The 16449-nt window shown below is 27.8% G+C and overlaps 2 protein-coding genes and 1 long non-coding RNA gene across 3 annotated transcripts; 1 reads left to right on the forward strand and 2 right to left on the reverse strand.

Annotated features, from left to right (window-relative positions):
* Positions 1-950: 950 nt before the first annotated feature.
* LOC112701941 (dihydrolipoyllysine-residue succinyltransferase component of 2-oxoglutarate dehydrogenase complex 2, mitochondrial) lies at positions 951-6715 on the reverse strand. Its single transcript, XM_025752765.3, has 15 exons — positions 6571-6715; positions 6178-6250; positions 5975-6052; positions 5290-5347; positions 5157-5184; positions 4514-4575; positions 3945-4019; positions 3785-3840; positions 3625-3669; positions 3230-3508; positions 3033-3127; positions 2558-2648; positions 2362-2472; positions 1889-2083; positions 951-1449 (listed from the first exon to the last, which is right to left on the reverse strand). The coding sequence occupies exons 2-15, from the start codon at positions 6226-6228 to the stop codon at positions 1258-1260; spliced, it is 1416 nt and encodes a 471-aa protein (XP_025608550.1). The 5' UTR covers positions 6229-6250; positions 6571-6715; the 3' UTR covers positions 951-1257.
* Positions 6716-8615: 1900 nt separating this feature from the next.
* LOC112701949 (uncharacterized) lies at positions 8616-10101 on the forward strand. The gene is made up of 2 exons (XR_003153882.2): positions 8616-8999; positions 9795-10101. It is a non-coding gene; the product is annotated as an uncharacterized lncRNA (long non-coding RNA).
* A 273-nt stretch (positions 10102-10374) lies between these two features.
* Positions 10375-15568, reverse strand: LOC112701946 (uncharacterized). The gene is made up of 3 exons (XM_025752771.2): positions 15356-15568; positions 13935-14300; positions 10375-10788 (listed from the first exon to the last, which is right to left on the reverse strand). The coding sequence occupies exons 1-3, from the start codon at positions 15444-15446 to the stop codon at positions 10634-10636; spliced, it is 612 nt and encodes a 203-aa protein (XP_025608556.1). The 5' UTR covers positions 15447-15568; the 3' UTR covers positions 10375-10633.
* Positions 15569-16449: the final 881 nt, after the last annotated feature.

The following is a 16449-nucleotide window of genomic DNA, read 5'->3' on the forward strand; positions in this document are numbered from 1 at the left end:
TTTATAGCCAAACTTCAAAATTTTAAAAATAATATAATCATATTTAATTCATACTTGTAATTAAATTTTAAAACTAATATAATTGAACTAGAATTATATTTATAATTAAAATTGGAATAAAAGATAAAAAAATATAACATTGAATACTTTTGTATATATAAAAATTGATACAAAATTTGATTATATTATAAAAACATTTTATTGTTCTGCTATGAATAGTTTTATTGTGTTGTAAAAATTTTAATTGTTTCAGTAGTTGCTTACTTTGTTAAAAAGATGTGTAAAATAATATATAATTTATAAATATACACAAAAAATAAATTAACTAATTTGGCGATTGGTTTCTGATATTCATAAAACATTTTTTATAAGTTAGGATGATTATTAAGATCATATTTAAAAATCATATTTAAACGCCTTCCTAAACATCCTCATAAATACTAATCAACTAAGATTTGGCCAAAGACAACTCTTTAGTGTTTCTACTTTCTAGTGACTAGTAAGCACATGTTTTTGAAAATTTTTATATAATAAACAGATCGAGAAAAAAAAAATATTTTTTGTAACTATTTTTTTTTAAAATATATAACGATTAAATTTAATATACTAATTAATACATTAAAATTTCATTGATTCTTGTAACTAGGGTATCAAACCAAATCATGTATTAGAATAGAATATAAAGTTTTAATAGGTAATAAGGATGCTCATATTGCTTTCATGCCAAGGATTTAGTTTTAATAGGTAAACTAAATCTCGCATGATATTGCTTCTATGAAATTCATTTCACTATTTGAGGGAACACTTATCATTTTGCATTCCTTTACTTCTATAAATATTATTACATTTAGTTGAAGGGAAAATATTTGATTTAAGTATATCATCAAGACTTCAAGACCCACTGCTTCAAACAATCAAGATGCATAATGTGATCAATCTGAAAATTTCGATGAAGTGAAAAATGATTGTGGCAAAATCACATTATTAACTAGGGATAACCCGTACAATTAGTTCATGGTGGTTTCATATAATGAGACAAAAGCTATGATCCTCTTCTCATTGAATGAGAGGAATAGAGGGAAGAAACAACACAAACCTGATGAATGAGCATGAGAGAATCTGGGACATCTTCCTAAGGAGTTTTCTCAATACAAATGATAAATAATGGCCAGCCGCACAAACATGAGGGTAAATATTATGGTGTTTGCATTTTTTTAAATGTATTTAATTTTACTCCGACGAGTTTGAGACGCAATTTTATATGTCGAGCAGAAGCCTGCGAGGATCCTCCACGATATCCTTGATGCGTCGCAAGAAGAACACTGCCTCTCTTCCATCAATAATCCTATGGTCGTACGTTAGAGCAATGTACATCATAGGCCTTGGGACAACATTTCCTCCAACCACCATAGGACGGCTCACTATGGAATGCATGCCCAAGATTGCAGACTGCCAAAAATGGTTATTGCATGAGATTTCTATATAAGACATATACTTCATCAAATAAATTCCTCACAATATTAGGCATAATAATATTTTTTTAAGAATAAACAACAATGATCTAAGTTTAACTAAACCAAAGGAATAATCAAGAATATTTGGCTTGGTAATTTTGAATAATATCGGTCCTGCTTTTAGAGCAAATTTTATCACGAGTTACAAGAGAAAAAAATGAGGCCCTTATCATTATATAAGGCATGAAATGCCCTTGGTTGCCCCTACTTTTTGCCATCAAACATAGGCCCCCCATAGGGGTCATTTGGGGAAGCAATCAATTGTTAGTATCAATCATAGTTATAGGAACAACTTCAATATATATGTATAGAGATTGGCACGAAAGAAAGAGACATAACAATTAATAACTGCTAGCGTAGTAAAACTTTCAAACCTGAGGAGGGTTAATGATAGGGGTACTCAAGAGGCTTCCATAAACACCACCATTAGATATTGTGAGTGTGCCTCCAGCCATCTCATCAATTGATAGAGTTCCATCATTTGCCTTCTTTGCAAAAGCATTGATCTGCTTCTCTATATCCGCAAAGTTCATGGTATCACAATTGCGGATAACTGGCACAACAAGACCCTGAGACAGCAAAAAGTAATATTAATTGTAGTTCAAACAAAACAGGCAAGGTGATAATTTTCGTAGCCAAGCAAAAATTTCAAATAGACAATATATACTTATTAAATTTAACTCAATAATCCAAACATTCAGTTAACCAGCCATAACAAAATGAATTAACAAAGCCCATTAGTAGAAGGCAGTGAAGTTTCATACAAAATTGCAGCACATTCAAACACAAAGGTGTTTCTACATAATGAAACAAAGTAAAAGGAAACGTTAAGGTAACTGATAACAACCTTTGGTGTACCAACAGCTATGCTGATATCTATATAATCTCTGTATATGATATCATCCCCATCAATGACTGCATTTACAATTGGCTGATGTTGGAGAGCATTGACAGCAGCCTGATATAAAACCCATATATAAGTACGAGAGGATAGATGTCAAAAGCCCATATGCTTTTTGCACCAAGATCAGAAATTTACATACTTTGACAAACCCGGACATAAGTCCCAACTTGACTCCATGCTTTTCGACAAAAGCATCCTTGTAGTCAGCACGGAGTTTCATCAAGTTAGTCCTGCAGTTAAAAGCAATCAATCAGGAAAGACAGACAGTGGTAATCTAAAATGTAAGGCCATAACAAGCACAAACACCATCATTAATTGATATTCAAACAAATAAACAATCAAAACGCACTATGTTAGGTCAACATAAGAGTGAATTCCCTCGTCCTTTACAAATCCAATCAATGGCATGTCCCCACGGGTCCTATACTATCATATCAAAACTTACAAAGTGACTTAAATATAAATAGCATATGGGCTTTTGACACAGTGCACAAATTTTAACTCAAAAGATGCATTGGTAAATAATGGTACAGAATAATTATGCGCACACAACAAATCTTAAAACCAAGGCAGAATTGAAAGCTTGCTATAATTTCAAAATAAACAGAACTTACATATCAACTTCATTGAATGTTGTCAACATGGCAAATGTGTTTTGGGAATCTTTCAAACGGGTAGCAACACGTTTACGAAGCCTTGTCATAGGAACCTTTGATAATGAATGAAACCATCAAGACAGCATGCATAATTTTTAAACATAACCAGCTAGGCATATCAACATATGAATAACAAAACATTCAGAGTGACTCACTCGTCTTTCCCTTTCCTTAGGGGGAAGCTGTGGCTCAGTAGGAGAACTTTGTGCACCAGCAGGCCTCGCTGGAGCAGGGGGTGCTTTGGGTTTCTCTTTAGCAGGTGCTGGTTCAGCTTTAGGCGCTTTCTTCTCTTCACTGGTCTTTTGAGTTGGCTGAGGAGCAGCTTTCTCAGATGTAGTCTCGGATGGAGCAACATGAGTAGTAGCATCGGCAGACCTTGAAATAATTGCTATCTTGTTACCTGGCTCAACTGTATCTCCTTCATTGGCTAGAAGCTGCAAATCATTAAATAGAACCAAAAATGCCAATTTTAACGAGAGAGAAAATATTGCTTTATATCATTTTAAGTGAGAGTCAGAAATAAAAACAATATAAATCTCTTTCACATTACCTTCACAATCACACCTGACTCCGGACTAGAAACGTCAATTGTCACCTAATTCAGGAATAATAGAAAATATATAGCATTAGTTATTTAGAGATAAAGAAAATTTGATCCACTAATAACCACCAAAATCATTAATGAAGATTTGCATATTTCCCCAAATAACCTTATCTGTTTCAATTTGAGCTATTGGTTCATCAACAGCAACCCTGTCACCAGGCCCTGTTCCCACCAAAACAGAACACATGGCGGTAAATTAACAAGAACTATTAAAAATAATTCGATCATGTCACCTATAATATAATACAAGAGGCAAGTTAGCATACTCTTCAAGAATTTTGCCAGGGTTCCATCAGCAATAGATTCAGCCAAAGGAGGGACCACAACATCAACATTATCTCCTTCATCACAAATATAAACAACATTAGATGTGTTAAAATAAGAGCATTCAAGGAGGGGGGAAATAAAAGCAAAAGCAAAAAACAAAACTGGATAATTAAAAAACAAAGCATTAAGCCCTGCATTAAAAAACTCCTTCTTTCACAAAAAGGACCATGTTGGTCCTAGACATTAGATTCTCCCAAATTCCTTGAGATATGCCCAATTGATACAGTGCACAGAAACAAAACTACTCAGATGTTATATTAAGTAATGTACTTTAGGGTAAGAGAATAAGTGACTAATGAGTTCTGAAGAGTTGGGGGACTCTAGAATTGTTCCTAACCACTGCAATATAGTATTCACTAAATCAATTCCATCATATCCCCCCCCCCCCCTTTTCCTCCTCCTCAAAAGAATACTCCTCTTTACAGGTGCAGTTACCCACCACGAATAAAAGAAGCACAAACTATAGATGCAACTTAAATGAGAGAAACTGATAGTCACATAATCTCACCACTGTCTGATGAAAATGGACGCCTCCATGTTTGCATGGTAGCCTCTTGACAAAAAACCTCCCTACATAACAACAGGTTAATCAGGACAGTTTCTATAACTATGAGAGGAAGGAAGCAGGGGAAAATAATCAAGTAGATGAACATTAAGATGTAAGACAAATACTTGAAACATGTTTTGGGAATAATAATCTGGCATGCATGAACAACATACAATAAAGGGATGAATAAAACCAAGGAAAGCAAAGAAATTATTCCAGAGGCAGATTTACCATCACTCATAAGGAAAAATTAAGGCAATTTTGGTGTTGAAAAACAATGCCACACCTCCATCTTACGGAAATATTTTTTAATTGTCATTTTTTCCTGTTCTAAAAAAGTTTGTTCTGATAGGAAACAGAAAAGTTTCAAAATATTTTTTTCATCCTAGCCTTTTTCCAAAAAGCATAAGAACGTTATTGATCTTCCAAAGGTTAATTGACTCGCCACCTTACATTTAGTCCCTGTAATAATCAAACCCTAAGTGCATGCCCAGTGTAGACTGCAGACTCATTTTGCTATTTCCAGCTTGACCTAATTTCCATCCACAAAATAGAATCTTAAAGCAATAATTAAAGCCTCTGACTAATAAATGAAGTCACTAACCTCATAGGTTTTACATTGACCCAGCACCCTGCAAAAGCAATAACATTGATGATACAAAATTTCAAATTTGAATAAATAATTTAAAATGACACTAGTTAAAGCATTTCCAAATATAAAATGCACCGAAACTTACCAGGTGTCATGTGAGAGAAGTTCCGGACATTCCCATAGTGTCCTGAATGAAATGAAACCTGTTCAACAAAATTAAAAATAATAGTAAGAACCATCCAAGGATATAACTAATGAGCAAACAAACAATTAAGGCTCCAGGTAATAAAGATTGCCTGAAAACAAAAAAATCCACATTCTGTGAAGGTAAAAATTGCATAAAGAACACACCTTATCAATAAAAGGTAAATCACTCTACAATTATAGATTAGATGTTCAAAGAAATTTGTTTTGGGTAAAACTGTAAAAGTATAATTCAATCAATATAAGGGCAGATAGTAAAAGATAACATTAATAATAAGACGTCCTACAAACTGAAGACAATTGATCAAAGAAATCAACACTTTGTAGTCTTTTAGTAAAATTCATGCTGGACAGAAATCATGCAGCTCAACTCAACAATAAAGGTATAAATCCACATGGAAATAGCAGACTTAACTGACTTTAATTCAGTAAGAACAAGTTTTCACCACACCTCATCAATATTGGACAACCATCTGTATATCCAATCATATTTTGGACAAAATTCAGAGAACACAGAAGAGAACCAATTTTACAGAGAAGCAACTATGATCTAATTCACAGTTCAAACTGTCCAAGAACCACAGAACAACACATGTACTGGATCCTCAATATGAGGGACAAATTACCTCCTTTTCAACAATGGAGGAAACTCTGGCAGCAGCTGAGGAGCCAGAGCGGAATTTCCGTGCTGACTGGCTTAAAAGCTGAAAAAAAAAATCACATCAGGTTTCACTTAAAATATCAACAGATCAACTACCTTCACATTTCACTCCATGTCTCCATTGAATTTGAAATTTCATCATAAGAGATTAGTAAGAGAAAAACTCACCATGGGATATGGGCTGCTAGAAGCAACCCTCCGCCTTATGACACCGAGCATGATTCCGCGGCAACTTTAAAACCTAATTTCACACGCACAAAAAGAAAAAAAAGCCAACAATTTCAACAAACATCATCAGCTGAGAAATCACTAGCCGTAACAGCAAATTCACGCAACAGATAATATCTTCGATCCAATTCGTTCCAGAGGAAATAACATGCGCCAGATTGTATTCCAGATGTTCTAGATGTAGATTTAAAAAACTACTAACAATTTGAAACAGGAATAATAACAAATGTCGAAGAATAACACAAATGCGAATTCTCTGAGCAAGGAGAGAGAGAAAACGGAAAGTGCGTAACAGTAAGAAAAAAGGTGAATAGAGAAAGGAAGAACCCTAACCGGAGTGAGAAACGCTGAGAGTTATTGGAAGATCGATCGATCGATAGACAGAGAGAGAGAATAAAACGGTAACGGAAGCAGAGAGAAGATCGCCGCCAGCAAAGTGATGAACAAAAGAATTGTTTATTTTAGTTTTCTACCTTTTATTTTTATTATTTTTGTTAATCATTAATTAACAGTATATTATTATTATTATTATTATTATTATTATTATTATTATTATTATTATTATTATTATTATTGTGCTTTGTCCAAAATTTCCATGACCCTAATTCTTCGGTATTGTCCTTAGTCGTCACCTATTTTCAAAGAGGGAAAAGTCAAGAATCGCGTGCTTTAATTACTAATCATCATTCTGTTATTTTTAATAGATAATTTACACATATAAATATAATTCTTTTTCTCAATTAATTTAAGATGGACAAAAGAATCGTTCTCATGACTATGATTCACTTGTTCACTCAAACTTTATTATTTTATTTAGTTAGACTTAATCTACAATAAAATTGATACTATACGTGTATTATTTTTCTTTTAATATATATTTTAACAGAAAGTTTTAAAGATTAATAAATTTTAATAATGTTGATCAACAATTGATAAATATAAATATTAAATTATTTTAAATAAATAAATTTTATTAATTTATTTATATAAAATTTAATAAATATAATTATAAGTTATATTAATTTATGTGTGTATATTTTTACAAATATAAATATAAATTATATATTTCATGTGTATAAATTTTTATAAATATAAATATTATTAATTAAATATTAGTCTAAAATAATAATATTTATTAATTATATAATATTATCAATATTTTATATATTTTAGTAGTTAATTTTTGCATATACATATGTTTTTCAAAAAAATATGTGGAGACTAAAAGATAATTACCAAAGCTAAAACACTTTCAGTTTTCTTTATAAGTCGAGTCTATTGAGGTATTACAAGTAGCTTAATTGATGTTTTATTTTTGGTTTGGATTTTTTTTTAAATATACAATTTTATTACACAATATATTAAAAAAAATTGAAATAAAACATACTATTGGGTAACACATTCATACTATTGGGTAACACATTCATATAATTTTTTATTCAGTTGATTCCTTATGCATGCAGAAATATTTTTATTAATGATTAAATGTTTATCACGTTTTATTCAGCACATGAATGTTGTTCAGTTCAATGGAGTTACTCGTTTTGATTCACTTGATTAAAATGTGCATGCTTGTGCTTGTTAGTGTACCCAGTGAATTATTGACAAAATTTTTTTGTCCTTACAGTAAAAATTAAGAAGACAATAGTGACAAAAAAGGAGAAGCCTTGCTATAATGTAAGCATATATACACATTAAATATATGTATCGCCTTTCATTCAAATGAAGTCTATTTTGTAATGAAATTTAAAAATAAAAATAAAAAATAAAAAATGGTTAATACTATTATTTTATTGTATTTATTATTTTTTATAAAAAATAATTATTCTACTATAAAAATTTATACCACTTCATTTTCAAAATGATTAATTGTTTTGCTAAAAAAATATATAAATTATACTCTTATCAATTTGTTGGTCATGATATTTTTTATTTTAAACACTAGTTTATCACAAATTTAATCAAGAACAAAATGGTAATTTGTTCTACTAATAAATCTCATGGCACTAAAATGGACTAATTTTTTTGGTAATGAATTAGAGAAGTGTGTTATATATAGTTATAGAAAGTTAATAATTTTTTATAGATATAAAGACGAATTTATTTTTAAAATTAGAAATTATAGATCGGATGCTTAAATTTGGGTAGAAATAGAAAATTAAGGATCAAATTTTGGGTGAAAGTAAAAAAAAAATGAGAATCGATTTTGGATTAAAAAAAAATCCAAATAGGAGGATCCGAGTTACATGTTAAAAAAATTTGTTAAAAAAAAATAAAAACCATAAATTTGATATAAAATAAAATTATACTAAACTTTCACATTATTAAAAAAAATTTGTACTCCAATAAAAAAAAAAGCCCACTAAAGTGACCTCTTTGCAAAACAGAATCAAATGTCGGATTCCCAAACCTTATCCCTACAAAAGTTTAGCCACAACTATCTTTTCTGCACTCTTCGGAAGAAACACAAAAGCTTAAACTAAAAGTTATTTTCTTTTTTATTTTTTCTTCCAAATGTGGTGTCTCCAGCTCCATTATTCTTCATTGCTTCCTTGGAATTCAAAACCCAAACCTTATCATCAGAAACTACAACACACCACAAGTCTATTATGGCTTTATAGTGTTCCACAACTGAGGAATAATCAACACTTTTCATTAAGAAGAAAACCCAACAATAACATGGCACTTCCACATTACATTGTTGTTGCTGCTACTTCCCCACCACCAGAACCCGTTGACATCTCAGTCTTTCTCCCAGTAAGGTTAGATTCTGTAAATACTATCATGAATTATGGAATATTATTATATTTTTTGTTAGCACTCACAAATTTGTGTGAGAAATTGTTGCAACTCATTATTCTGTTCATTATTGGATGGAATGTAAATTTAATTCAAGCGGAGTTTGCAGTTTATTCAAGGTTTAATTATTCCGTTAGTTTCTATAGTTTCGTAAAATTTTTAAATTTTTAATTAAGTTTTTATATATATTTTTTTCTTTTTAATTGGGTCTCTGCACTATTTTTTTTCAATTAAGTACCTTTTAGTAATAATTGACTTAATTTTATAGGGACCCAACTAAAAAAAAGAATTGATATAGGAACCTAAATAAAAAAAAGTATAAGGACCCCATTAAAAAAATTGGTGCAAGAACTCAATTAAAAGGAAAAAATAATATATAGACCTAATTAAAAATTTTGCGAAACTATACAGACCAATAGAATAATTAAACCTTTATTCAATAGTGGATAACCAATAATGAATAGCTAGTTAGCTACATAATAAAATTTTAAGAATATTCTTTTAAAATAAAATGATAAATAAATATTTAAAATTTATATTTTGGATAGATTAATTATTAAAAAAATATATATACCAAGATATTAAGATTTAATATCGTAATTTGAACTAATTTATCCATATTTATTCTAAGTTTTTTTTAGAGATGAATCTGTGCGAAACATAAATTTTTAAGAGTTTATTTTTACATTATTTTTTTTTTTATGTTCTGGCATTAAACAATTACAAGGAATTGAACTTAAGTTTTGTTTATATTTCAGTGTTCTCCTTCTATCATTTTATTTGATTACAAATTTTTTGGTGCCGGAATTGATCACGAAGTATTTTGGATTCGATGAAACAAATAAAGATGAAGACAAAGACGAAGATAATGACTAATAAAGAAGTCACAAATTAAGAAATATGTGACTATTGATGAATGTTCATTCTTTTGTATTTTTTAGTTTATATTCGATGATTAATTAGTGTCATATATCATTGTTAATTATTAACTAAGCCTAATGTTATACATTGATGATGTAAAATATTTTACTTAGTCATTTCAATAGTTATATTTTGTTGACGTAATATTGCATAATTAGATATATATATTTTTTATAAAACTATTTACTTTTTGTACTAAAAATGTATTAAAATTAAAATTTTTATTAATTAAATTTTAATATAAATTAATGCCTTGACGATGGAAATACTAATATGTCAAAAACTTAAAAAGAAAACTAATGACTTGCTCAATGAAGAGGTAGGTATCCGAATGAATTAGCCTTGTCAAGATCTATCCCTACTTCAATTATTTGGCAACGAAATTAAGTAACCTAATATTAATAATAAAAAATATAGTTTTAATAATAACATTATAATACTCATTTCAGAATTCAAATACAAACGATAAGTTTCATGAACGAACTTATTACAATGCTTGTAACAGAACAAGATAAGACACATAATTAAGAAATACATGCAAATTCCACAAGCTAGGCTTTGCTGCTCCATAATCCATGGTATATTATTGAGAATATAGCTAGATACCATCATAATATTAAATATATGCCATAGACATATATATTGACTATAGTTCATATATAGTTCATTATTTGAATTAATTCAGTGGCTTCTTACCAACTTCTTCATAACCTTTTTTAACACCGTCCTCATCTGTGGTGCTACTCCCATAATCAAATTTTGAAGGTCTAATCGTTTTGCGATGCTTAATTTTATTTCCATCCAAGTCGTAGTAGTTCTTCATCATCATTTCTACAATTTTTTTTTATGATCAAAGTTAAAGTTAAAAAGCTCAAATATAGACATGTAACGAAATTGTTGCCACATAAATGAGTTTAATTTAAATCAAATAACATTTTTATACGGTTATTTAACTATATTCTCCATTTATATGAAATTTATAGTTAAAATTTATTAAATTATTTAATATATTTGACTAAATTATTATTTAATAATTCTTAAAGATAATTGTACGGGAATTCTCACCATAATCCGACTCCAACAATTATTTTAAAAGGACTACAAAATTTTCAAACAAAAAAAATACTCTTGTTAGTCCCCGATTTTTATTTTTATGGAACTAATTAGACTTTGTGCTAGAAAAACATTGACATAGAGACTAATCAGTCCCATAAAAATAAAGACCAGAGTCGATAATAGCAAAAAATATCATAAGTCACAAAAAAAAACCAAAAAAGGTATTTTTTTAAGAATCTAGTTGTTTTTTGAGATAATTGTAGGGATGACAATACCATTCAAATCCGCTAGTACCTATCCCACCCCTAAAGCGGGTTCTTGGGAAGGATGGAGCGGGTTGGGTTTAAGTAATACCCACCCGGCCACCCCGCTATATATATAATATATATAATTTGGTAAATGCTACCCAACCCTCTCTAAAATAACATGTAAGTTACCCTTCATTATGTGTCACATTATAATTGGTCCTTATCTTAACCATAGTTAGGTTATTTTATAATTTATTATTCTTAAAATATCAAAACTCCACTACCGTTAATTGAAACACATCCCACTCATCCATTCTTTATTTATCACTTCATCACCTAGATTTGGTCCTTCCAAGCACCGTTGCGTTCGTGACAAGAAGCGCTAACGTCATCGCTATGCCCCTTCCACACAACCTCTCTTCCCATTATAGTATAACCAGTGTCTCTTTTTAGCGTGAATTACTGCTTACCCACATAATTAATGGTTAATTTGGTTATTAAATTTTTTTATTAAAAAAATATATCTTTATTTAATTACGTGATGGAACATATATTTATATGTAAAATATAATATAATAAAATAAATCTATTCAAAGTATTTAAAAATATAATTAAAATCATGAACATACAAATATAATAATAAAATTTGTACTCCAAAAAAATAAACATATTTTTTTTATCATACATATATTATTTAAAAATAAATATATTATTAAAATTAATAACAGAAATTTAAAATGATAAAATTCAACTTTTTTACCGTATTTTTTATAGTATTTTTATTTTTTAATTTTTAATTTATTAGCATTTTATTATTTAATTAATAATTAAACAAATTATTTTTATGAAAAATTATTTTTTATATTATATTAGAGAAGAGACTAATATAACAGTTTAAAAAATAAATTGTATAAATATTTAAGAGATAAATATAAAATACATACCTAAGTAATGTTTAGTTTGGTTATTAAATTTTTTTATTAAAATAAATCTTTATTTAATTACACGATAGAACATATATTCATATGTAAAATATAATATAATAACTCTATTTAGAGTACTTAAAAGTATAATTAAAATCAGAAAAAATATATTTTTTATTGTACATAAATTGTTTTAAAAAATAATAAATTGTTAAAATTAATAACACAAGTTTAAAATGATAAAATCTAACTTTCTTACAAGTATTTTTTATAGTATTTTTATTCTTTTAATTTTTAATTTATTCGTACTTTATTATTTAATTAATGATTAAATAAATTATCTTCATGATAAATTATTTTTTGTATTATTTTAAACAAGAGACCAATATAACAGTCTAAAAAATAATGTAAAAATAATTTTTAAATAAAAAATAGATAATATTAAAATTTTTAAATACAAAAGTAAATTATATAAATAGATATTTAAGAGATAAATATGAAATACATGTCTAAAATAAATAAAACAGACAAAAATAATTCTCCATTTCTCAATAGTACTCCCATTTTGTCTGTTTTATTTATTTTAGATATGTATTTCATATTTATCTCTTAAATATTTATACAATTTATTTTTTAAACTGTTATATTGGTCTCTTCTCTAATATAATACAAAAAATAATTTTTCATAAAAATAATTTGTTTAATTTTTAATTAAATAATAAAGTACTAATAAATTAAAAATTAAAAAAATAAAAATACTATAAAAAATACGGTAAAAAAGTTAAATTTTATTATTTTAAATTTCTGTTATTAATTTTAATAATATATTTATTTTTTAAATAATATATGTATGATAAAAAAATATGTTTATTTGTTTGGAGTACAAATTTTATTATTATATTTGTATGTTCATAATTTTAATTATACTTTTAAATATTTTGAATAGATTTATTTTATTATATTATATTTTACATATAAATATATATTCCGTAATTAAACAAAGATATATTTTTTTAATAAAAAAATTTAATAACTAAAATTAACCAGGATAAGCAGTGAATGGCAAAAAGAAGCGCTGGCTATACTGCGAAGGACAAGTTATGGGCGACGGAATTCAATGACGTGACTAAGGGATGATGCACTAAAGAAATGGAGGTTGTGTGGAAAGGCAGTAGATGGTGATGACGTTGGTGCTTCTTGTCACGAACGCAACGGTGCTTGGAAGGACCAAATCTAAGTGATGAAGTGATGAACAAAAAATGGAGAAGTGGAATGTGTGCTTCAATTGACGGGAGTGAAACTTTGATATTTTAAGAATAATAAATTATAAAATAATCCAACTATAGTTAAGATAAGGACCAATTACAATATGACACATAATGAAGGGTAACTTACATGTTATTTTAGAGGGGGTTGGATAACATTCACCATATAATTTTAATATATAATATGTTTAATATATGTAAAATAATTAATAATATTGTATCATATATAAATTTTTACTTTAATTTATGTTATGTATACGATGATAGTTATATAAATCTTGAAATTTAATTTTATTTATTGAATTTTAATAATTATAGGAGCGGGTATCCGCAGATTAGGATTCAACGTTTACGAATTTTATGCGAGTTGTTGTACACCGGACAGGATCGGATAAAACAAAAATCCGCCCCTACTCGCTGTGTTGCCACCCCTGGATAATTATCACATGCCGTTTAGAGTTATTTTCAAAAAATAATTATCTTACCTGAATTTTGCGAATTTAAAGATTGAGGATGAACTGATTCAATGGAATATCTTCTGTAACGCCGATGATTATAATCACTTTGGTGACGACTATAATCATCATCATCATCTGAACCGTCATCATAATCACTGCCCCCGCGGCGGCCGCCTCTCGGATAATTATTATACCTCCCCGAACCACCACGGCCACCATAACGCCCATAACGATGACCACTGTTATATTCGCCGGAACTGAAGTCCTCATCATCAAACTCCTCATTGGGCTCAGGCCCAATAGTAATACCCCATTGCCCATTTGGTTTGTAACCCACAGATGAATCACTTGTCAAATCTTTTAACGGATCACTTTTCTCATCATTCATGTCCCCTAAATAGCAAACAACAAAAAAAAAAGTTTCTTAAAAGATACATACATTATATTATATATACTTAAAAAAAAATAGAAACTAAATTAGTCGTAATATATATTTATTTATATTATTTTATATATTTAACAAAACAATTAACAATGAAATAATAAATCTTATCAGAGTATAATAATTAAATTTGACATAATAAAATAATAAATTTTTCTTACAAAAGTATAATAAAAAAATGGGTAATTAAAGTATATTTTTTGTCCCTAAAATTTGGCAAAAGTTTTAAAAATATCCCTAAGTTTTATTTTATTTCAATTTTGTCCCAAAAATTTTTTATTTGCATCAAATATACTTTCTACGGCTAAATTTTTAAAAAATTTAATACTAATCTAATAATAATACATGAAAATTATGTTTGATTTGCTTGTGTTGAGGGTTATTCTTATGAAATTGTTATTGTATTGGTCTTAAATTTTTTGAAAAATTATCTGTTAGGGGTATATTTGATGTAAATCGAAAACTTCTGAAACAAAATTGATACAAAATAAAACTTAGGGATATTTTTAAAATTTTTGTCAAACTTTAAGAACAAAAAATATACTTTACCTTAAAAAAATTATAAACACTATATATGTATTCATATTTTTTTTGTATATGTAATATATATATATATATTTTGTTTTTTTATAATATTTTTTAATCCAACATACCAACAACTGATTTGTTACAGATTTAAATAATGAATTACTATATAGATAAAGTAAAATTCGAATCCGATGCTTGACTAATAAGCTAACAACTACATCAACCAACTTTGGTTATATGTAATATATTTGATTATACTTACAATAATGCAAATTCAAATTGTTTCATGGTTGTGTAAATCTTGAAAGTTATTTTAGTTAACGATAAAATAGTAAAATCCACTGCTACACAGAATAACAACTTACAAGCTAAGCCATAAACCCTAGATTATTTTGACATTAAAGGTGAAATCACCGATATACATAAAAATCATACTCTTTGTATTTGTTTGGATAAAAGAATTAATGAGAAATTTTACCGTGAAGTAATTCATGGGTCAAGACATGAGAAGATAGAACAAAAGCGAAAAGAAGAACAAAGGAAATATATGTCTTCAAGCTAGTCATCATAGGAGTAATTCTGATATTGGTAAAGCAATTGAAAAAAAAAGAAAAAGAAAAAGAGAGAATGGTACTACTTAGAATAGAGAGAATGAATGATATGATATATTTTCAGGTTTATATATAGGTTGAGAAAGCATAAAACCATATTCAATAACAATGTACAATCGATCAAATTTAAATGGTTAGCCACATGGCTAGTATAGAAAGCCAAGAGTCATGCATAATATTGTAGAAAAAATATTATACTACTATTTTACATAGAAATTAAGATAATTTTGTGGGGTTATTATTTATTTACAATTATTTATTTATTTATAATTCTCATCATAACAAACTACATATTTGGTAAGATAATTCATAATTGTTATGTTATTTCAAAAGTTGATGTTCTTTGGACAAAACGTTTAGTTAAATCAATTGTTTTATTTGTCTATTTTATAGTTAATTATTTTGATTTAATTAAAGGGAATCTTTGCCTTATATAGTAATTATAATTATTATAATGGTAATCAAGGATCCCAATTCAAACATGCATATGGTCACTTTGCCGGTCTATGAAGCCAAGAGTCAAGTATATATTCTCGAAATATATTATTTTATCAATTTATATTATATATTTTACTAAAAATTAGTCATATATTAAAATATAATATATATATATACATATTAAAATTTTATAAAATAATACATATATTTATACACAAAATATATAATGATTTATTTTTAATATACACATAATATTTTGTTTAGTGTATATATATATAAGTCACCAAAAAAAATAGAGAAAATGCCATTTCCCTTCTTGGAGAGATGTTAAAATGACACTCCCCTCCCCTCTATTTATAAAATATACATTCCCCTCTCCTATAACCTTTAAAAAAACCCTCTTTAATCCATTTTAAATTTTGTGTTAACTAATGTTAATTTTATTCATTTTTTTTTGAAAAACAAAATTATTTTTACAAAAATATCCTTTAGTAAAAAATTTTATTTTTTTGTCATTAAATTT

This window comes from Arachis hypogaea, chromosome 7 (genome assembly GCF_003086295.3).
Source record: "Arachis hypogaea cultivar Tifrunner chromosome 7, arahy.Tifrunner.gnm2.J5K5, whole genome shotgun sequence".
Classification (NCBI taxonomy): domain Eukaryota; kingdom Viridiplantae; phylum Streptophyta; class Magnoliopsida; order Fabales; family Fabaceae; genus Arachis; species Arachis hypogaea.

Bases quoted from the DNA above. Each gene is read 5' to 3' on its own strand.
- LOC112701946 (XM_025752771.2), bottom strand. From the start codon at position 15,446: ATGATGACTAGCTTGAAGACATATATTTCCTTTGTTCTTCTTTTCGCT. The intron at 14,301-15,355 runs GTAAAATTTCTC...TTTGCTATTTAG, and splicing joins GACCCATGAATTACTTCACG to GGGACATGAATGATGAGAAA. The intron at 10,789-13,934 runs GTAAGATAATTA...AAAAAATTGTAG, and splicing joins TTTAAATTCGCAAAATTCAG to AAATGATGATGAAGAACTAC.
- LOC112701941 (XM_025752765.3), bottom strand. From the start codon at position 6,228: ATGCTCGGTGTCATAAGGCGGAGGGTTGCTTCTAGCAGCCCATATCCC. The intron at 4,576-5,156 runs GTTAGTGACTTC...GTTGTTATGTAG, and splicing joins GTCAATGTAAAACCTATGAG to GGAGGTTTTTTGTCAAGAGG. The intron at 3,509-3,624 runs GTAATGTGAAAG...AATGATTTGCAG, and splicing joins AGTCAGGTGTGATTGTGAAG to CTTCTAGCCAATGAAGGAGA.